The sequence below is a fragment of the Tachypleus tridentatus genome, chromosome 8, assembly GCF_004210375.1.
Source record: "Tachypleus tridentatus isolate NWPU-2018 chromosome 8, ASM421037v1, whole genome shotgun sequence".
Taxonomy (NCBI): domain Eukaryota; kingdom Metazoa; phylum Arthropoda; class Merostomata; order Xiphosura; family Limulidae; genus Tachypleus; species Tachypleus tridentatus.
In genome coordinates, this window is record NC_134832.1 from 10,586,948 (window position 1) to 10,603,082 (window position 16,135).

Here is a 16,135-nt window from a genome sequence, read left to right on the forward strand (position 1 = left end):
CTATGATTCAATAGATTTGAAATATAATGTATATCAGTCACATCTATAAATACTAAGAGTACAATAACTATGCATAGATTTTGTTTTTTTAGTGCTGACGTTGTTATTTGGCATTTTATGGTGCAAAATACCTAAGCTATCTGTACCAAATAACAAGAAAAAACAAACAAACAGTGAAAGTATTAAGTGAAATTAAGACAAAACAGTGGCCCAACATCATATAAAACCTTAAAATAGAAATAAAAAGACTAATGATCCTTAAACAAATTAAAAAAAACATTTGTAAGGTGTACAGTGTCACCACTGCCAATGATTCTGTCCAAAATCATGGATAAATCCATGGTAAAAACATATCTAAAATGGTGCCGTCATAATGATGAAACAACAGTAAAATGTGGCCTATTGTAACTTAAACATCAAACATTGGTGCATCAGTCCAAATAAAAGAAAATGATGAGTTAAAAAAACTGTAACCAATGTGTACCCTAATTAGGAAAACTTCCTTCTTCCAATCCTTATGGAAACAAGAGGGCCAAAGCCCAATAGAAGGTTTTATCTGGAAAAGCTTGTTATTATGTTGCTCATTCCAAGTCGGCTGCCAAATGGTGTGGTGCTGAGCTTTAAATACAGTCCATATATGGAATAGGCACAGCAATGATAGAACCAGAGTATTCAGACTTAACTGCAGTGTCGGCAAGCTTGTTCCCACGAATACCAATGTGGGCTGGTATTAAAAAGAAACTGGATAGAAGTAGATGATAAAGAGAAATGGGCAAGTCAAATTTGAATATCAAAGAGAATAAGGTGAGAACTAATATGAAGCAATTCCAGTGCTAGTAGAGAGTTGAGCAAGTCAGTATAAATAGTACAGTTCATGTACTGCATACCTTCTACATGATACAGGGAAAAAGAAATAGTATAAGATTTGGCAGTGAACACAGAAACTATAGAGAGGATCCTGCGTGCAACACCAAATCACAAGAAGAGATTCAGTATACCACAGAAATACCTTGGCTGGAATAACCAACAAGGATCTCCACCTTGAGAAGGTTTTTCAAGCCCCTCTCAGCAACACTTCCTCTTGAGAAATTCATGGTAGCATGGGGAGTAACCTCCAGTGCTCTTCAAATTCAGGAGGAGTTTGGTGTGTTGTGGTAAAGATGTTTCCATCAAGATTCTTCTGAACAAAGCCTGCTTATTGATTTGTGGGAGCCAGCAAGCCACTGTAATCCATTTTGAATGAAAAAGGGGGACATCTGCCCTAAATATTTCTAAGACAATGAATGCAGAATGAGAAATCAAGATGTTGCATCCAACTTTGATGGTAACTGTATAACAGAGTCATCCATATGTAATCATTTTCTGATAATATTTTGTTTTTTTATTTTGTAGTTCATGAATGGGGGTATCCATAACAAAATAAGAACATTTCAGTGCCAATTGTACCCACCCACCATGAAGTCCTACAATGGGATGCACTGCAATGCCAAACAAGAACGCTACAGCAATGCCAAGGCTTAGCACGATACCCAAACACCAATATCAAATACAATTTCCACAACACCTGTTGAAAATGTCCAACACTGGTACTTGGTTGACCCTAGCCCAAGTGGCCCAGCTGAATAACCATAGAAGGGCCACCCCAAGGTTGCCTGTCTACAGGAATTGAAGGCCAAAGTGGTGTGTTAGGGTTGGTGCACTCAATCACTAGGATTTTCTTCTCCCCTTCACAGGTCACTACAAACTGCAAATGTGGGTGGATGTTCAGATCCCAGAGAAGGTAAACTGAAATTACAAAACCTTCTCTGGAAAGTCTCCTCATCATGTTGAGGGATAAAAGGCATTATTGAAACACATACCAAATTATTTTTTTTTCTGTTACTACTCACTGATATTTCTGTCTATTTTTATAACATGAAAATTAATTTTGCAAATTTCAGTTTGTTTGTCTTCTAATTCCTTCTATGGTATGTGACATTTGGACTTGTCACATACAATTTAATCAACTAGTAAGTATGTAGTGCATGTCAAAAAGAAGCTATTTTTATAGTCAGATGTATAGATTATTTTGAGATTTCTCCACTTTCCTCTTTCATTACATAGAGAACACGTACCGTTCATATACTTTCAATTATTACTGGTAAAACATCAACTCTGAAATTTCATTTTCATATCTCATCAATTATATGAGTGATTTCTTTTTCACACATAACTTATACATTGTTTCTAGACAGGCACATTTATATTAGTGAAATGTTTTAAAATCAAAATTTACTCATTGCTTTTTGAGTTAAAAAAAACTTAAAATAGAGTATAAAATTTTATCTAAATAATCAAGCTCAGTGTACATAAATAAATTTATTCTAATGTACTTTCAATCTTTAAGTTGCCACAAGCATATTTTGTAAAAAAGTTTCATAAACCTTTTTCCATGCATCACACAAATATGTGTTAGTTTTATTAAATTAAGTAAAACAATGAATTTCTTCTAGATAAAATCTGATACTATTCCAAATAAACAGCAAACAAAAATGTATCAAAAAAGCCAGTGAAAAATAAGATTCTATTGGGTTGAGGTTTTATTCGTGAGCGTTTTTTCAAGTTAAAAAAATATATTCATAAATGAAACGCTTTTGCAAAATATTCCATGTCATTTGGTAGATAATTTTTTGCTCTAATAGATGGTGTGTTTGATTTTCATATGTCTTTAATTTTTGCTTTCATTTTCAGCTCATTAAATGGAATGTCAAGTGGACAAAATCGAGCATTTTCGACACCATCTGCTTTTCGCATTTAATTTCTTGCAATTTCGTTTAAAACAATGCATACTACATACCTAGGTATTACATGAAATAAAGTATCATAATAAATGTTTTGGGTGTAAGGTGTTCATGCATTGAAGTATTGTATAGTCTTGCATGTAATGCTTGAATGAAATTATTTAAAAATGCTCATGAATTATTCCTCAACCTAATACTTATATTTCTATTTCTATCCTCAAACTTTTGACAATTGAAATCAGAAATAAAGAACTAACCACATCAGGAGCTAAAACAGACATTTTAAGATCACCATGAATTGGACATTTGATCACTTCCTCCTGGTATGCTGTGAGAATACATCCTTCAACCATAAAACTGTAAACACTGCGATCCCCTCTAGTTATAGAATCTATTATAGCACCTCCATCTTGATCCTGCTTTAAGAGTTGCTCTTCATCCAGTCTTCCTTCAGCTGACTGTTTACGACTACAGCAATTAAAATGAATTAAACTTAGAAAGGAATTCTACAATAAATGTAGAGATCATATTTCTAACTTAAAAATCCCATTTAGAAAATTGCAGAGCTTTAAACACTTTTACAGAGGTAAAATGTAATACTTGTATCTTGAGGGGTATAGAATGTTTTAAACTTTTGACACAAGTAAATACAATGTAATGACCTGTTGCATGAAACTCTTGATGGTTTTTACTCAGATTTTTATGTTCCACCATGAACCACTCAAACAGCTTCTTATGAAGCTGATATAGTTTATAGTGAAAAGATTAAGTGGATATACTTTAAAATACTATATACAGCAAAGCAAAAGCACAATCTACAAAGACAAAGGTACTTTAATACAAACTTTCAGGGCTGTTCTAAAGCTGTTAATAATTTTAAGACAATTACTTATCAAAAATTACCAATCTTAGGTATTTAAATTTATGTTCAAATAACTTGTCATTATACATAAAGTTTCACAAAAATAATATTTATTATTATAATATAATAATATTTTACCATTTCTTTAAGGATTTAAATAAGTAAATCTGCTTCTTTTACGGACTTAAATTATTTGATATTGTCCCTATCATTTTGTAGTATCTTGATTACACTCACAGTAAAAGGCTTTAAAAGTGAGAAGTGACAGGGACTACTTATACTTTTGGATAGCTCAGAGGTAGAGCACATTGGTACTGCTTGCCAGGTTCCAAGTTTCAAGTCCCACAGTAACTTTTTTATTTATGATTTTTCATATAAAATATTGAACGTTAATTATCCCAATCTTATGGTATTATTATTTTTTATATTATTGTAGAAACTGTTAAAGTTTCCACTTGTGCTGGAACAATGCAGCTTTAACACAAACCATGGTCAGAAAAATAGTAAGCTGACTTTGTTCCTTCAGTGTTTTCTACATTCTTTGAAGATAATAGCTGTTCTGTTACCATTTGAAAAAACAGGTTATATCTCAATGTTTCAGCTACCTCTATGCTGAATTAAAATATGACCAATTGAGTGGATAGCACTAGTTCCTATTGTTAAATCTGACATTTCCTGTTGAGTAACAAGTGTTAAACATTACTGCAAGAAATTTCAAGTGAGTAGACTAAAGGGAAGACATCCTGAGGCGAGGTAATATGTAAATTTATTTTGAAATCAATTAGTAGCAAAACATTCAGTGTCCAGAAAGTAAGTATGCACACTGTACTTACATTATTTTTTTAAAGATTATTTTCATTTTATATAAGATGACATGTTAGTTACATTCAGGCTTACTTTGTAATTCACCTTGCTGATCCTCAAGTTATAAAGCAGACCTACATAAAACTCTTTGATGTGAATTGTTAACCTAAGAATATTATAGACAGGAAGAAGAGTTTTGATGCCATGACTAAGGATTTTATTATAAAGTTATCTGTTTTTGCTAATATGCCTACTGCCCTTACTTGAGCTCTTAAGTGCTTTTGATATGTTACCACTGCCAAGCACAGCTATTTCCCCCACAGAAGAAACAGTAGACACCAACAGAAAAAGAACCAAAAATGGTTGTGAGCTTCTCTAAACCTAGATGTGTTCTGCCAGGATAACCATACATTGCAAGGAAACCTAGAATAACATGGTGTTCAAAATGAGTTGCTCAAACCAATTCATTGCTCTGTTTCCCCATACTATGGATGGACCAGCTATTTTCTGGTATGTCTTCCTAGCCAAACCAATGATAGTAGTGGCACCTCAGGCAGATATGGAAAGAAAAAGAAAGGCTTTGGACAAAACCAAAGGTACTTGTTTGTGAAGACAAGCATATTTCTTCCCTCAGAGTTCAATAGTTTATTGTAAGAAATGTAGACCATATGCTGAAGGCTGATAGCTATTTAAAATGGCAGGATTCAGTAACAGTCAGCCCTGTTTCCATTGAGAATTTAAATGAAGTAAAACATGAAAACTGAAACACAGTCACAGATAAACTGTTACACAACTTCAATACAGTGGCAAATTTAGTAATTCCTCAGCTGATTAAAGAGTCTGGCTGCTTACATGTGTATGGCTTAGCATGCAATACAGCAGAAGATCATACACATACATGTGAGTACATTCATTGAGGGACTTTTCAATGAGATCATGAGACACCATTTGCTATAAAGTGAGAAAATTTAAGGCAGTTATCAGAGTGGAAGAAGACCACAGTGAAATCTGTTGCGGCTATATTTCAAATGTACCATCCAGATCATATTCCACCATATTGCATTTTGGACATGCTAAAGGTTATACAAACCACCTATATGCTTATCATTTGATGGTACAAATGGTAAACAAACTGTCCCTACTTCAATGGGTTTTAAAATTAGCAAGACCAACAGTTGCAACCAATGGCTCAACACGTGCTAGATAACACTAAACAGTAAGATAAAAGCAACAGAGAACATGTGAGGGTTTGCCATCAATTCAGGGGAAAATGGCAGACTGTTTATACCAAAGGGCTTGGGAATCAAACTAATTATCTCATGGCTAAGGAGAATTTGGTTTGCACCTGTTAGGATACAAGGATAACAACCTGAGTTCCTGGTTAATATTAATAGATCTCACAATATATCCAAGTCCAACAAATGAGATCTTTCTGGCTAGTGAATACTGACTTCATTCTGACAAATTATGGACTAAATGCAAATGGAGACAACCACTTCTGGCTATGACTAGGAAATGTCACTCAATGAATTAAAGTAGTCATCTCTGATACTGAATCTGGTATTCACATTCCCCATGATAAATATATTGTGGAAATTATCCATCAGTTTTGTTTGTGAAATGAATGAATTGATGTTCCATGAAAGAGTTATCCAGTAATGCCCAAATCAAGCCCAAGAAGAGAAAACTGCACAAATGTATGTAATGTAAAGAATAACAGCACATCTTTATACACAAGTAATATTCTGCAGCTTACTATGAACAAAGTCTAGTAAAACTGGTAAATAATGGTTTAATTTTTACATGAAAATAAAAAGTAAACAAAACTGTTTATTTAGAAGTATATGTCATGTAACTTGAATGAGAGATCTATTAGCCATACATATGGTACACCAAATTTGAAACTTACAATATTTTATACTAGCTGAAGGGCCTGCTATTTGAATAGACATTATGTAAATTTATGATTAATGAAAAGTAATATTATAGCATTAAACTTGCTTACCTTATATGTAATATTATTAGTGTTGATATGTGACTTTGCAGAATAACTAATGAAGCCTCATTACTACCTGGAGTTACTTTGTACTCCCTGCATGTTTACCTTAAATTATTTGGCCAGGTAGAAAAACTGGAGTTAATTGTGACATAGTTGAAGTAATATCCTTATAAAGAATGGAAGTGTGCTGAACTACAGCAATCCTACATCCACAGTGTGCCCATTTCACGCCATTTAAAGATTCTCAAAGAATGCTGATATAATAGTGAATAATATATTTAGTCATTTCAAGTAATGAGATTAGACCATGGGTTTAATAATTTTTTTACACCAAGAAAGTCATTAAATGGACAATATTATAGCTATATTTATTCTTTGTTATATTATTCAAGATGACACCTCGTCTGTCCATTGAAGGTACAGCTGTAAATCTGCATCTTTTACATGAAGGTCAACATTAGTGTCCTCCAATGGTTACAACCTCCTTGGAGTTTAAACAGAAATGACAGATCATGTGGAGAGTGCTGGTTTCTTTGGGTTAATCTGATGTACCTTATTTAAGTTAATAATGTGAGATTTAGTGAGTATGAAACATCCATCAATTTTACAGTCATATAATTGGAAATTACTTGATGGAGAAAAGGTGACTGTGTAAAGATTTTAAATATATAAGCAGGCTGAAATTCCTTCACAGTAGGTGTCTGTAATGTGTTAGCAATAAATATGAACAGTAAATGGATAATATACAATCCATTTGTTTTAAAATAATACATTCATCAATTGGTATACACAGATGGACCTGGCCTGTCATTTGGTTTTCAGATACTAGAGTGGTCATCACTGTTGCTCTAAAACTCCAAACCTCTTTACAAGTTGCCCATTATGGCTAAACTGCCATTTATTCAGACCAGATCTTGCTAATCTTCTATCACTTTTCTTATGTTCTGCATTCAACTACACACACACACACACACACTCCTTTTTCACAGAGGTCAACAGCTTTCTATAAACTACACAATACTATAATGAAACAATACTCACTTAAGGTTACAAGAAAAATACTGAAGATTCGAGTAACGTGACATCAACAGTATTACTAAAGCCTAACTGTATACACAATATACAACTTGGACAGTGTTATGCAACAAAACTTGTTATAATTAACTTTTTAAAACAATCAACCTTCAGCACCCTTGTCATAAAAACTAAACACAGCTTTAAATATTAAGTCACAAAATAAATTAAATAGCATTTTCACTTTTTTATATATCCAACAATAAACCCCTCTTCAAGAAAAATATTTACATTATTTTTTACACTTTATACAGACTTTTCTCTATTCATACACTACATTTCCTCAAATAGTCATGTAACAGATTTATTGTTATATATATTTGTTTTAATACTGATGTTTGTTTCAGTTTAATTTATGTTTAGAAATGTATATAACTTACATTTTTAAATTTGTATTGTGAAACTCCTGCCTATTCTCTTTTAAGTTTGTAGAAGATTATTGAGTGCAAGAATCAACAACATATGTTCTACACTAATGCCAACTGAAATTTTGAGAACTTCACCCTGAAAGTTTACAAATTGATGTGCCAGGAAACAGTTTAATGTTGTTAGTTTGCTACAATTAGCGTACTCTAAACCTTGGAAACTATAACTGCGATAAATGCTTTTTAATCAAAAAACTATAGATATTTAACCAGAAACATTTATAGATTCAGTTGGATATTTCAGTTGGAAAAAACTCACTTGAAGAAGTTAGCTTCTTTCCCATCAAGAGAAGTGTACCCATGTCTCAACATAGAGTTAACTTGCTCCTTGATAACCATCAATAAAATATTCAGTTCCACATCAGATACAGGACTTAATATTGTTTGTAAGTTTATAAAACATTTGTATATAAATTATTATTTGTAGTAACTGTCATTATAAATTGTACTGTTGTTTGTATATCAAAATATAATTGCATTAAGAAAAAAAATTGTGTGTCAATCAACTTTAAAATTAAAATTTATGGCTATTTGAAATCGTAATACATTAACATCTGTAACATATAAATTGGAGATTCATCCAAAATCAATTATAATACATAACAGTCAGCATCAACATTTGCAGTTTCCTTGTTGCTCTCTCTGATAGGATGTCACCTTGACAGGATCCCTTGTTTTTATCTTGATCTTGTGTTGCATAAGGTGTGCCTTTCCTTATCTATTTGTATACTAGGTATAGTAGATTTTTTACTTTTTTCTTCTTGTCTGCCCTTCACCTACGTTAACATCCTTATATGTCTTGTCTCCATCCAGTAGTCTTGTATATATCAAGTCATTTTTTATAAAAACTTCACTGTATTCAGATTCTGCATCTATGACAACAACACTTGCCATGCTCATCTTTACTTCAATAGCTGCACCACTACTTCTCTCTCAAAGTACCTCTTCAACACATGGGTGTAGTAGACCTTGATAATCCTATCCACTATCACATTATAGTGCATTCTGTTGATCACTTCTTTTACTACAAAAGGTCCTTTATTTTTGCTATGTAAACTTTCTCACTACCCCATCAATTAGTACACACAGAGGCACCTGGCCTGTCATCTGGTTTTCAGATACTAGAGTGGTCCTCACTGTTGCTCTACTGCATCCAGTGTCTTGTAGGACCTTCACTTTCTTGTATCCAACACAGCCACTGTCTAATGGCATTTTGTGATTTGTTGTCACTTTTTTATATTTTCAGCATGCTCCAATCACTACTGGCACTGTTGATCTGTATAATAACTTGAACCAACTGTCAGTTGTGCACTGGTTAATTATGAAAATAGCATTCACTTGTTGTGGTACATCTGAAATATATCTTTCATTCTGTTTCTTCTGACAGCAGCATCCATGGTGACAGTCACTCTTTTCTTGATGAAACTTGTGCCTCTATGACAGACAGTTTCCAACCATTCTACAAAGTTTCATCATGAATACTCTGCCTTAACAATCTATCAAAGAACACTCTTTTCTTGTTTCTTACCAGCACTGTCTTTGTAAATATCTCCAACTTATTTATATTGAGATTTCTGCTGTTGCTTGTTGACAATGGACTTGCACTTCTTTGCAGTGTGCACTGTTTTATTACAAATATAGCATCTCTTCCCCAATTTGTCTATTAGGCTGTCCATTTTCCATAAAGTGAAGTATACATGCTGTTGATGTGTGTTGTCATAATAACTGTTTTTTTTTACTGTGTATCACACTTTGTGTTCAGTGCATGTTCATTTCCCATTGATACTGTTAGGTTTAGTGAAACTCAGTTAGTATTACTTTCCAATATGTCTTGACAAACTTCCTTTACACAGTATTTGTTTGTTTAGAATTAAACATCAAGCTATAGAATGGGCTATCTGTGTTCTGTCTCCCATGGGTATCAGAACCCAGTTTTAAGCAGTATCAGTCCACATACCTACTGCTGTGCCACTGGCAGACCCTTTATGTAGTGGACCTACCTAATGTATTCTTCTTGACAATCAGTTCACCTGAAAATAAGAGTAGGTAGAATAAAATTTTGAGCTACAGGATATAACTGCAGAATTTTTTGTTAATAAGCACATTGCTCTTACTCTTACTTTGAACTTATATAACTGAGTTTAAAGAAACACTCCTTGCACAAAGATTGGCATTTTTAGCAAAAAGCAAAACTCATGAGTGAGAGAGAGAATTAAATGCTGGAAAGAGTTAACTGGGTAGATGTCTTCTCCTATACATCAGACTTTCTCCAATGTTGCAGAGAACCACGACTTGAATCTCTTTGTAGCTGCAGATTTGGGTTAATCAACTGATGTCTGATGTACCTAAATGAGTAATAAAGAAAATGCCCCTGAGAATCAATTTTTGTGCAAAACAAGCACAGATGACTGAGAATCTGTGAGATGGTAAAATATTACCTTAAGCATTTCAGACAGGAAACTGCCATAAACAACTGGTCTCAGAGACACTACTCCAAAGCCAGATGCTGAGACTGAATGATCCAATACTGGATTTCATCAATAACCTAAGTTAAGCACAAAAGGAAGACTGAAATACAGTTATGTTTGAACTGCATACAAATTTTTACCCAGTGGAAAATAAAGCAATCCATCAAGTTGAATTCAAGATTTAGAAGTAAAACATCACACAGAGTCTGTGCCATCTCTTAAGTAAAGGACAAATTCAAAATTATGAAACATATGAAATATATCCCTCTCCTTAAGAGACAGTTTTGGCCATGATAAGGTAGAAGGTGGTAATGTTTAGCTAATCACAACAGAAGAAGTCTGCAATAGTAATTGGACAACCAATGAAAGTACCTACACAGTGTTGAGTTTGAACCACATCAAGGGTTAACTGACCATCTAAACAGACTAACACTATGATACAACCACAATGTTTTTTATTGATGAGGTAGAGATATCCTGATCCTACAGTGGTTTTCATGCTGAATCCTATGTCTTTGATACTTCTATTCAAATTCCACTCTAGAGGAAAGGAACAAATATGTACTCTGAATATGGTATTTTAAGGTACTTTCAACTAAAATGTCTAAGGACAAGATAGAAAAGGCTACTGGTTTTGAAGAATGGCTCAGGTGTGAGAAGACCAGTAGATCCCATGCTATGTAAAGAGGTAGGATGGGCAAGGCTACAAATTTCAACAGACCACTCAGCAAGACCATGAGAATTAACAGCAAGTGAAAAATACAGCTTCCAGAATTCAAGAAGACTAATGAAGCCTAATCTGAGGCTGGCCACCTATTTAGGGGAGCAAATAAAGAGTTTCTGCCAAAAGTTTTGATATGTCTTATAACTTTAAGGTACAAGAGAGAAAAATTCACTTCATTGATACTGAAGTTCAAACACGCTGGTGGAAGTTAACATTTTCCTAAATTGAAAATGTATTTCCAACAATATCTTCTCTGACACATAGATATTTCTCAACTGCCAGGATTTCTTCTTTGCATATCTTAGGTTTAATCTCATTTTTTCTCATTTGCTTCTGTCTTTTATGCCCCACTCAAATGACCTTGGTGACACCTTTCTCATGATACTTTCCACCCACATCAACGTGCCTTCTATCCTGGTACTGTGCATAAACACTTTATTCAGATAATTCTATCACTTTTTTGATACTTATACTATATCAGGCTCTAATACCAGCTCTTAATGGAGAGAAGGAGAGAAAGAGTGGCAGCAGGAATAAGTATTATTGGAAATAATTTAAGAAAATATTAGCTTTAAAAATACACTTACCTATATTGTCATGTACAGCTATCAGTCCCAGTGAGGGCATCATTGATATAAAAGGCATTTGCATAAATAATGAGTGTACTAAGATAAAAGTGGTAACAGAGTGGGGAGAACTGCACTAATCCAAAATAGGTATGCTCTTCACTGTGGACTTAGTTCCTGTATCAAGTGTGAAATAGCACATAACTGAGGTTCCATTATTCAGAGTTGGATTTAAGGGATCTTGGTCCTACATCCCACATTGATGGATAGGGCCATTAAACTGCAAAAGGAAACACTGCAGACTCAGGAGGATGAGATCGTGTATTATATATTCAATCAAAAGAACAGACCTCACTCAGTCTAGAATTATAAACATTCATCTTCACTCTCCATTTGAGTGAGTAAAGTGCCATCCACTTACACCAGAAATAAAGTGAAGGATGTAAAACAACTGTGCTAAGCCAAGGATGAACCCATAATAAGATCAATCAGCATTTAAAATTATGAGGAGTTAGAGACCCCTTCCATGAAAAATATACTGTACCAACAATGATGAAAAAGAAAGGGGGGGAGAGGTATCTTGGGGAGGCAATGCACATTTCAACAAGACAGCTGATAATCAAAATTGAGCTAGTATTATGAGTATGCTCTCTAGTAGGCTGGCACCACTCCTACTGACACCTGGGAAATAAAATCCATGGACACACTGAGGAGGACCCCAACTTCACCAAAAGTGGAGGAATTCACTTTTAACACTCTGGAGGAAAAGCTTCTTTCCATCACCCCTGTAGCTAGAATCTGAAGGGGTAATGCACAATGGGGAGCCCTGAGTATCAGTGCAATAGGTGAACAAAGTTCTCAAAAATTTTTAAAACAAACCAACCCCAATTTATTTAATCTGAAGATCAGCAGGTTCCCATTTAGGTTTACTCATGATAGTCCAGGAGTGGTTTTTCAGCATATGGTAATACCAGATGGTGAGCTCTTAAGCAGTCTTGTGGAAACTTCATTTCTGCAGAGCCTGATGCAACTAGTTGTAATTATAGTGAAATAAAGGCTGCTAGTGCAAAATTGAGTTGATAAAAGAACACCTGCCTGGGGCAAAACTTGCCACAGATTGCAATCCTGTGAAAACAAGGTAAGCAATTCTGAAAGGTAAAAACAAAAATACTCACTTCTATGGATAATATATCAAAAAAAGAGACTGCTAGATCAGGCACATAATGTGAGATAAAGATATTAGGAGAGGTTCACCTAATGACCTCCACCTGGCAATTTGATGGAGCTACTTTTGACATAGTAAAAGAGAAGTTTGGTTAGGTGTGACTCACAGAGGGTACCTTGCCTTCAAAGAGAGCTAAGAATAAAAGTGTTGTATAATATCTTTAAAGGTATAAGTGCAGGCTATAAAACTTTCAAGACACCTCACTGAATATGACCCAGATTGAAAAGATAAATTAGAGAAAAAACTTCTTTTCTGTCTGATGGAATGTTGGGCGAGAAGAACTGGTCTTTGGTGAAACTGAAAATGATTAAGTGGTCTGTGGATAAACCATATCAACCAATGATGTCAGTAGGTGAGCAGCCACAAAAATAAATCTGCAGGTAAAGGAGATAGATGGCATATAAGAGTCAAGGCCCAAAAATAAGGTACTGTAGATCAAATTGCCTGTAGTTGGATGATCCAGTTAGACAACTTCAATTAGAGTTGCAAAATGAGAGGAAATTTAACGGAACATTGCGATGAAACTTTTATTTCGCTGGGAGAATCTGTTTGGATTGAGACAATCGACCTGCTACTACAGGTATCACTTGTGGAACATGGCAAGCTAGAAGCATGATAAGGTATTACTAGTCCCAAGAAGGTCCAAAATTTGAAAATAAGGAGCCCTAGATCATATGCCTCCTTGATGAGAAACATACTACACTATTATGGAATAGTCAGAGTGCAACCTGATGATTTACCACTTAAGAAGCCTAGATCATAAGACCTTGCCTGTTAAAGAGGGAGAAAGGCATATTGTAAGGAATCCTCATCATCCATGTATACTCTGAAATTCCTGACTGGTGGTATATGTATCTTATCCTTGAAGCAAAGTATTCATACATAGAATGAAACTCTGGATAAGATGGCAGTAAAGGAATCCACTTTGTAGTAGCATCCTCACTTAGCTCCTTAAGATCAAAAAATGATCCTGACTAAGGAAACTGGGGAAACTAGAAAATAGATGTGTATGATATCTTAAAGATCAATAAAATGATCATTAGTTTTTGTCCCAAAGGCATGAAGGATTCTAATGATGCCAGCATTCTCAGAAGAGATAGAACCCTCAGTACAGTGGGAAAAGAAGACATAAGAGTTTGGCCTTTTATTCTACAGCATCAAACAGAATGGCAGACAACTGAGCCCAAATGGAAGGTAAGATGAAAAAACCCAAAAAAAACCTGATTGATGACATATCAAAATGGAGCAATAATAGATGTCAAAGTCCAAAAAGAGAAGTCTGCTTGGGTTTGTTTCTGAAAATAAAAGCAGGATGTGATGGTCTAACAATTGTCAGTAGTAACAAGTCATCCTTGGGATGGTGTGTGCACAGTATGATGGAATGATGGGAATGAGAAAACTGGTACTATAAGGCAGATCCTATGTTTAGCCTGTGTGAGACCAAAGGCAAAAATTCATAACTATAGTAGCTGAACCATGTGCACCATAAATGCTGATACTGGTAGGATTTCACATTAAGACAAAGTGCAGATAAGAGCTGACTACAACCAAGTCAAACATCTAAAATCCCAGTAAAAAAAAACAACAACACACATTAAGGAATGATTAACTAGTGAACCTTGTAGAATAGGCATTGATATAGACAAGAAAGATCAAAGGCTAGACACCAATCTTCTGTCTTCATAGGCCAAACAATACAAACTTTGACAAACTAACCAGACTCTCTCACTACCCCCATCCCAATGAGGCTCAGATAATCCTAAAACTAAGTTCTAAATCCCAATAAATTGTGAGAGATGAAAACCCTTCAGGTTGGGTGGATAACAGTGAGACAGATGTGAGCTAAATGAGTAATTGTGACCCAAGGACCCACAAAACTTCTGGAACTATGGTTAAGATTACCACATGTCCAAGGATTTTTGAAACCGAGTCCCCACAGCTCCTAAAGGTATACAAAAATCATAGACTCTGTTGGTGATCCAACTAAGCATTAGAAACCATCAACATAGACAGAATCTATTTATTCTGACTATCAATGTACTGAAAAGTTAATGTCAGGGATCAGCTCTCAGAAATAAGGGTGGGACTATGACCCCTTGCTGAAGCCAATTAAATTCAAGACTTCAGTAACAATTGGGAGGAATATGAAAGCTGAAACATGAACCAACATGCATCCTAACAATGGATCCAGATGTCCATAATGGAACTGGTGATCCTGAGAGTCTTCTAACAAAGTGAATAAAAAGGAAATACAATTTTAAAGTTGAATTGTAAGTACATAGACTTACTCCTTTCCATTAGGTGGCATAGACCTATATATATGAACTAAAAACTCTGCTTTGAAACCCTGAATTTCAAGAAGATATTATTTCAGAGTCAGTAAAATATCTCCACCTGTTGGTGATAAGTGAAATCATGAAGTTACAACATCATGTCAGATAAGGCCTAACTGTCCCTTCACATAACTAAAAAAACAAACCTTCAACTATGAACCAAAAATTCATCTAAGAATATAAAAAAATAAAAACAAAAAATATGCTCCCAGATCCTTCATCCATCAAATAAGTTGCAGGCTCAAAAGCAACTGAGAAAAAGCACAAAACATCACATACTTGAAAAATCAACAGAAGAAAATGAAATGAAAGACAGCTTATCCCAAAGTGGTTTCCTTTCCATTTTTCATGCGTCATTTAAAAATCACGGTAAACTAAGTTGCTTTGTTATAGCAAACATCCACCACAGGGAATCGAACCCTTGATCAAAGGCTGCAAGTCCATAAACTTATCACTGACTCATAGGGTGCTGAAAATTGAAGAAACTAAAAAGAAACCACAGGAAAAAGCAAATCTAAAGTCTCTCTAAAATGTCAAGAATTGTCCTCAAATTCAGCCTCAGAGACCATTAGAGGACCATCACAAATCCAAACATGTCTCCATCTCATTATGAATAAGTTTGCTAATGCTCTCAAAGAAGAGTGACCTCTCCCACCAGCAAATTGCACCACTAGATAACAGAAGTGGGAGAAGAAAGACCTAATTGGTCTTTACGCTGGAAATAATATTCTGTGAAATCATACCATAATTGATTTGACAATCATAAGAAATCACAATTTAAAAAAAATATTATTATTGTTATGAAATCAACTAGATAATACAATAATGTTCAAAGTATTTCCAATTCTTTTTAATGATGAGAACCTGTTAGTGAT

At 34.5% G+C, this 16,135-nt stretch overlaps 1 protein-coding gene across 8 annotated transcripts in view; it reads right to left on the reverse strand.

The window, feature by feature from the left end:
• The window catches only part of Lrrk (Leucine-rich repeat kinase), a 297,360-nt gene that overhangs the window by 42,220 nt on the left and 239,005 nt on the right, over positions 1 to 16,135 (reverse strand). For all 8 annotated transcript variants that reach the window (XR_013032330.1, XR_013032331.1, XM_076517601.1 and 5 more), the window contains one exon: positions 3,038 to 3,248. Coding sequence is in view for 6 of the 8 variants with exons in the window: in XM_076517601.1 (XP_076373716.1) it covers positions 3,038 to 3,248 (211 nt within the window). In the remaining 2 variants the exon portion in view is untranslated. The remainder of the gene's footprint in view (positions 1 to 3,037; positions 3,249 to 16,135) is intronic.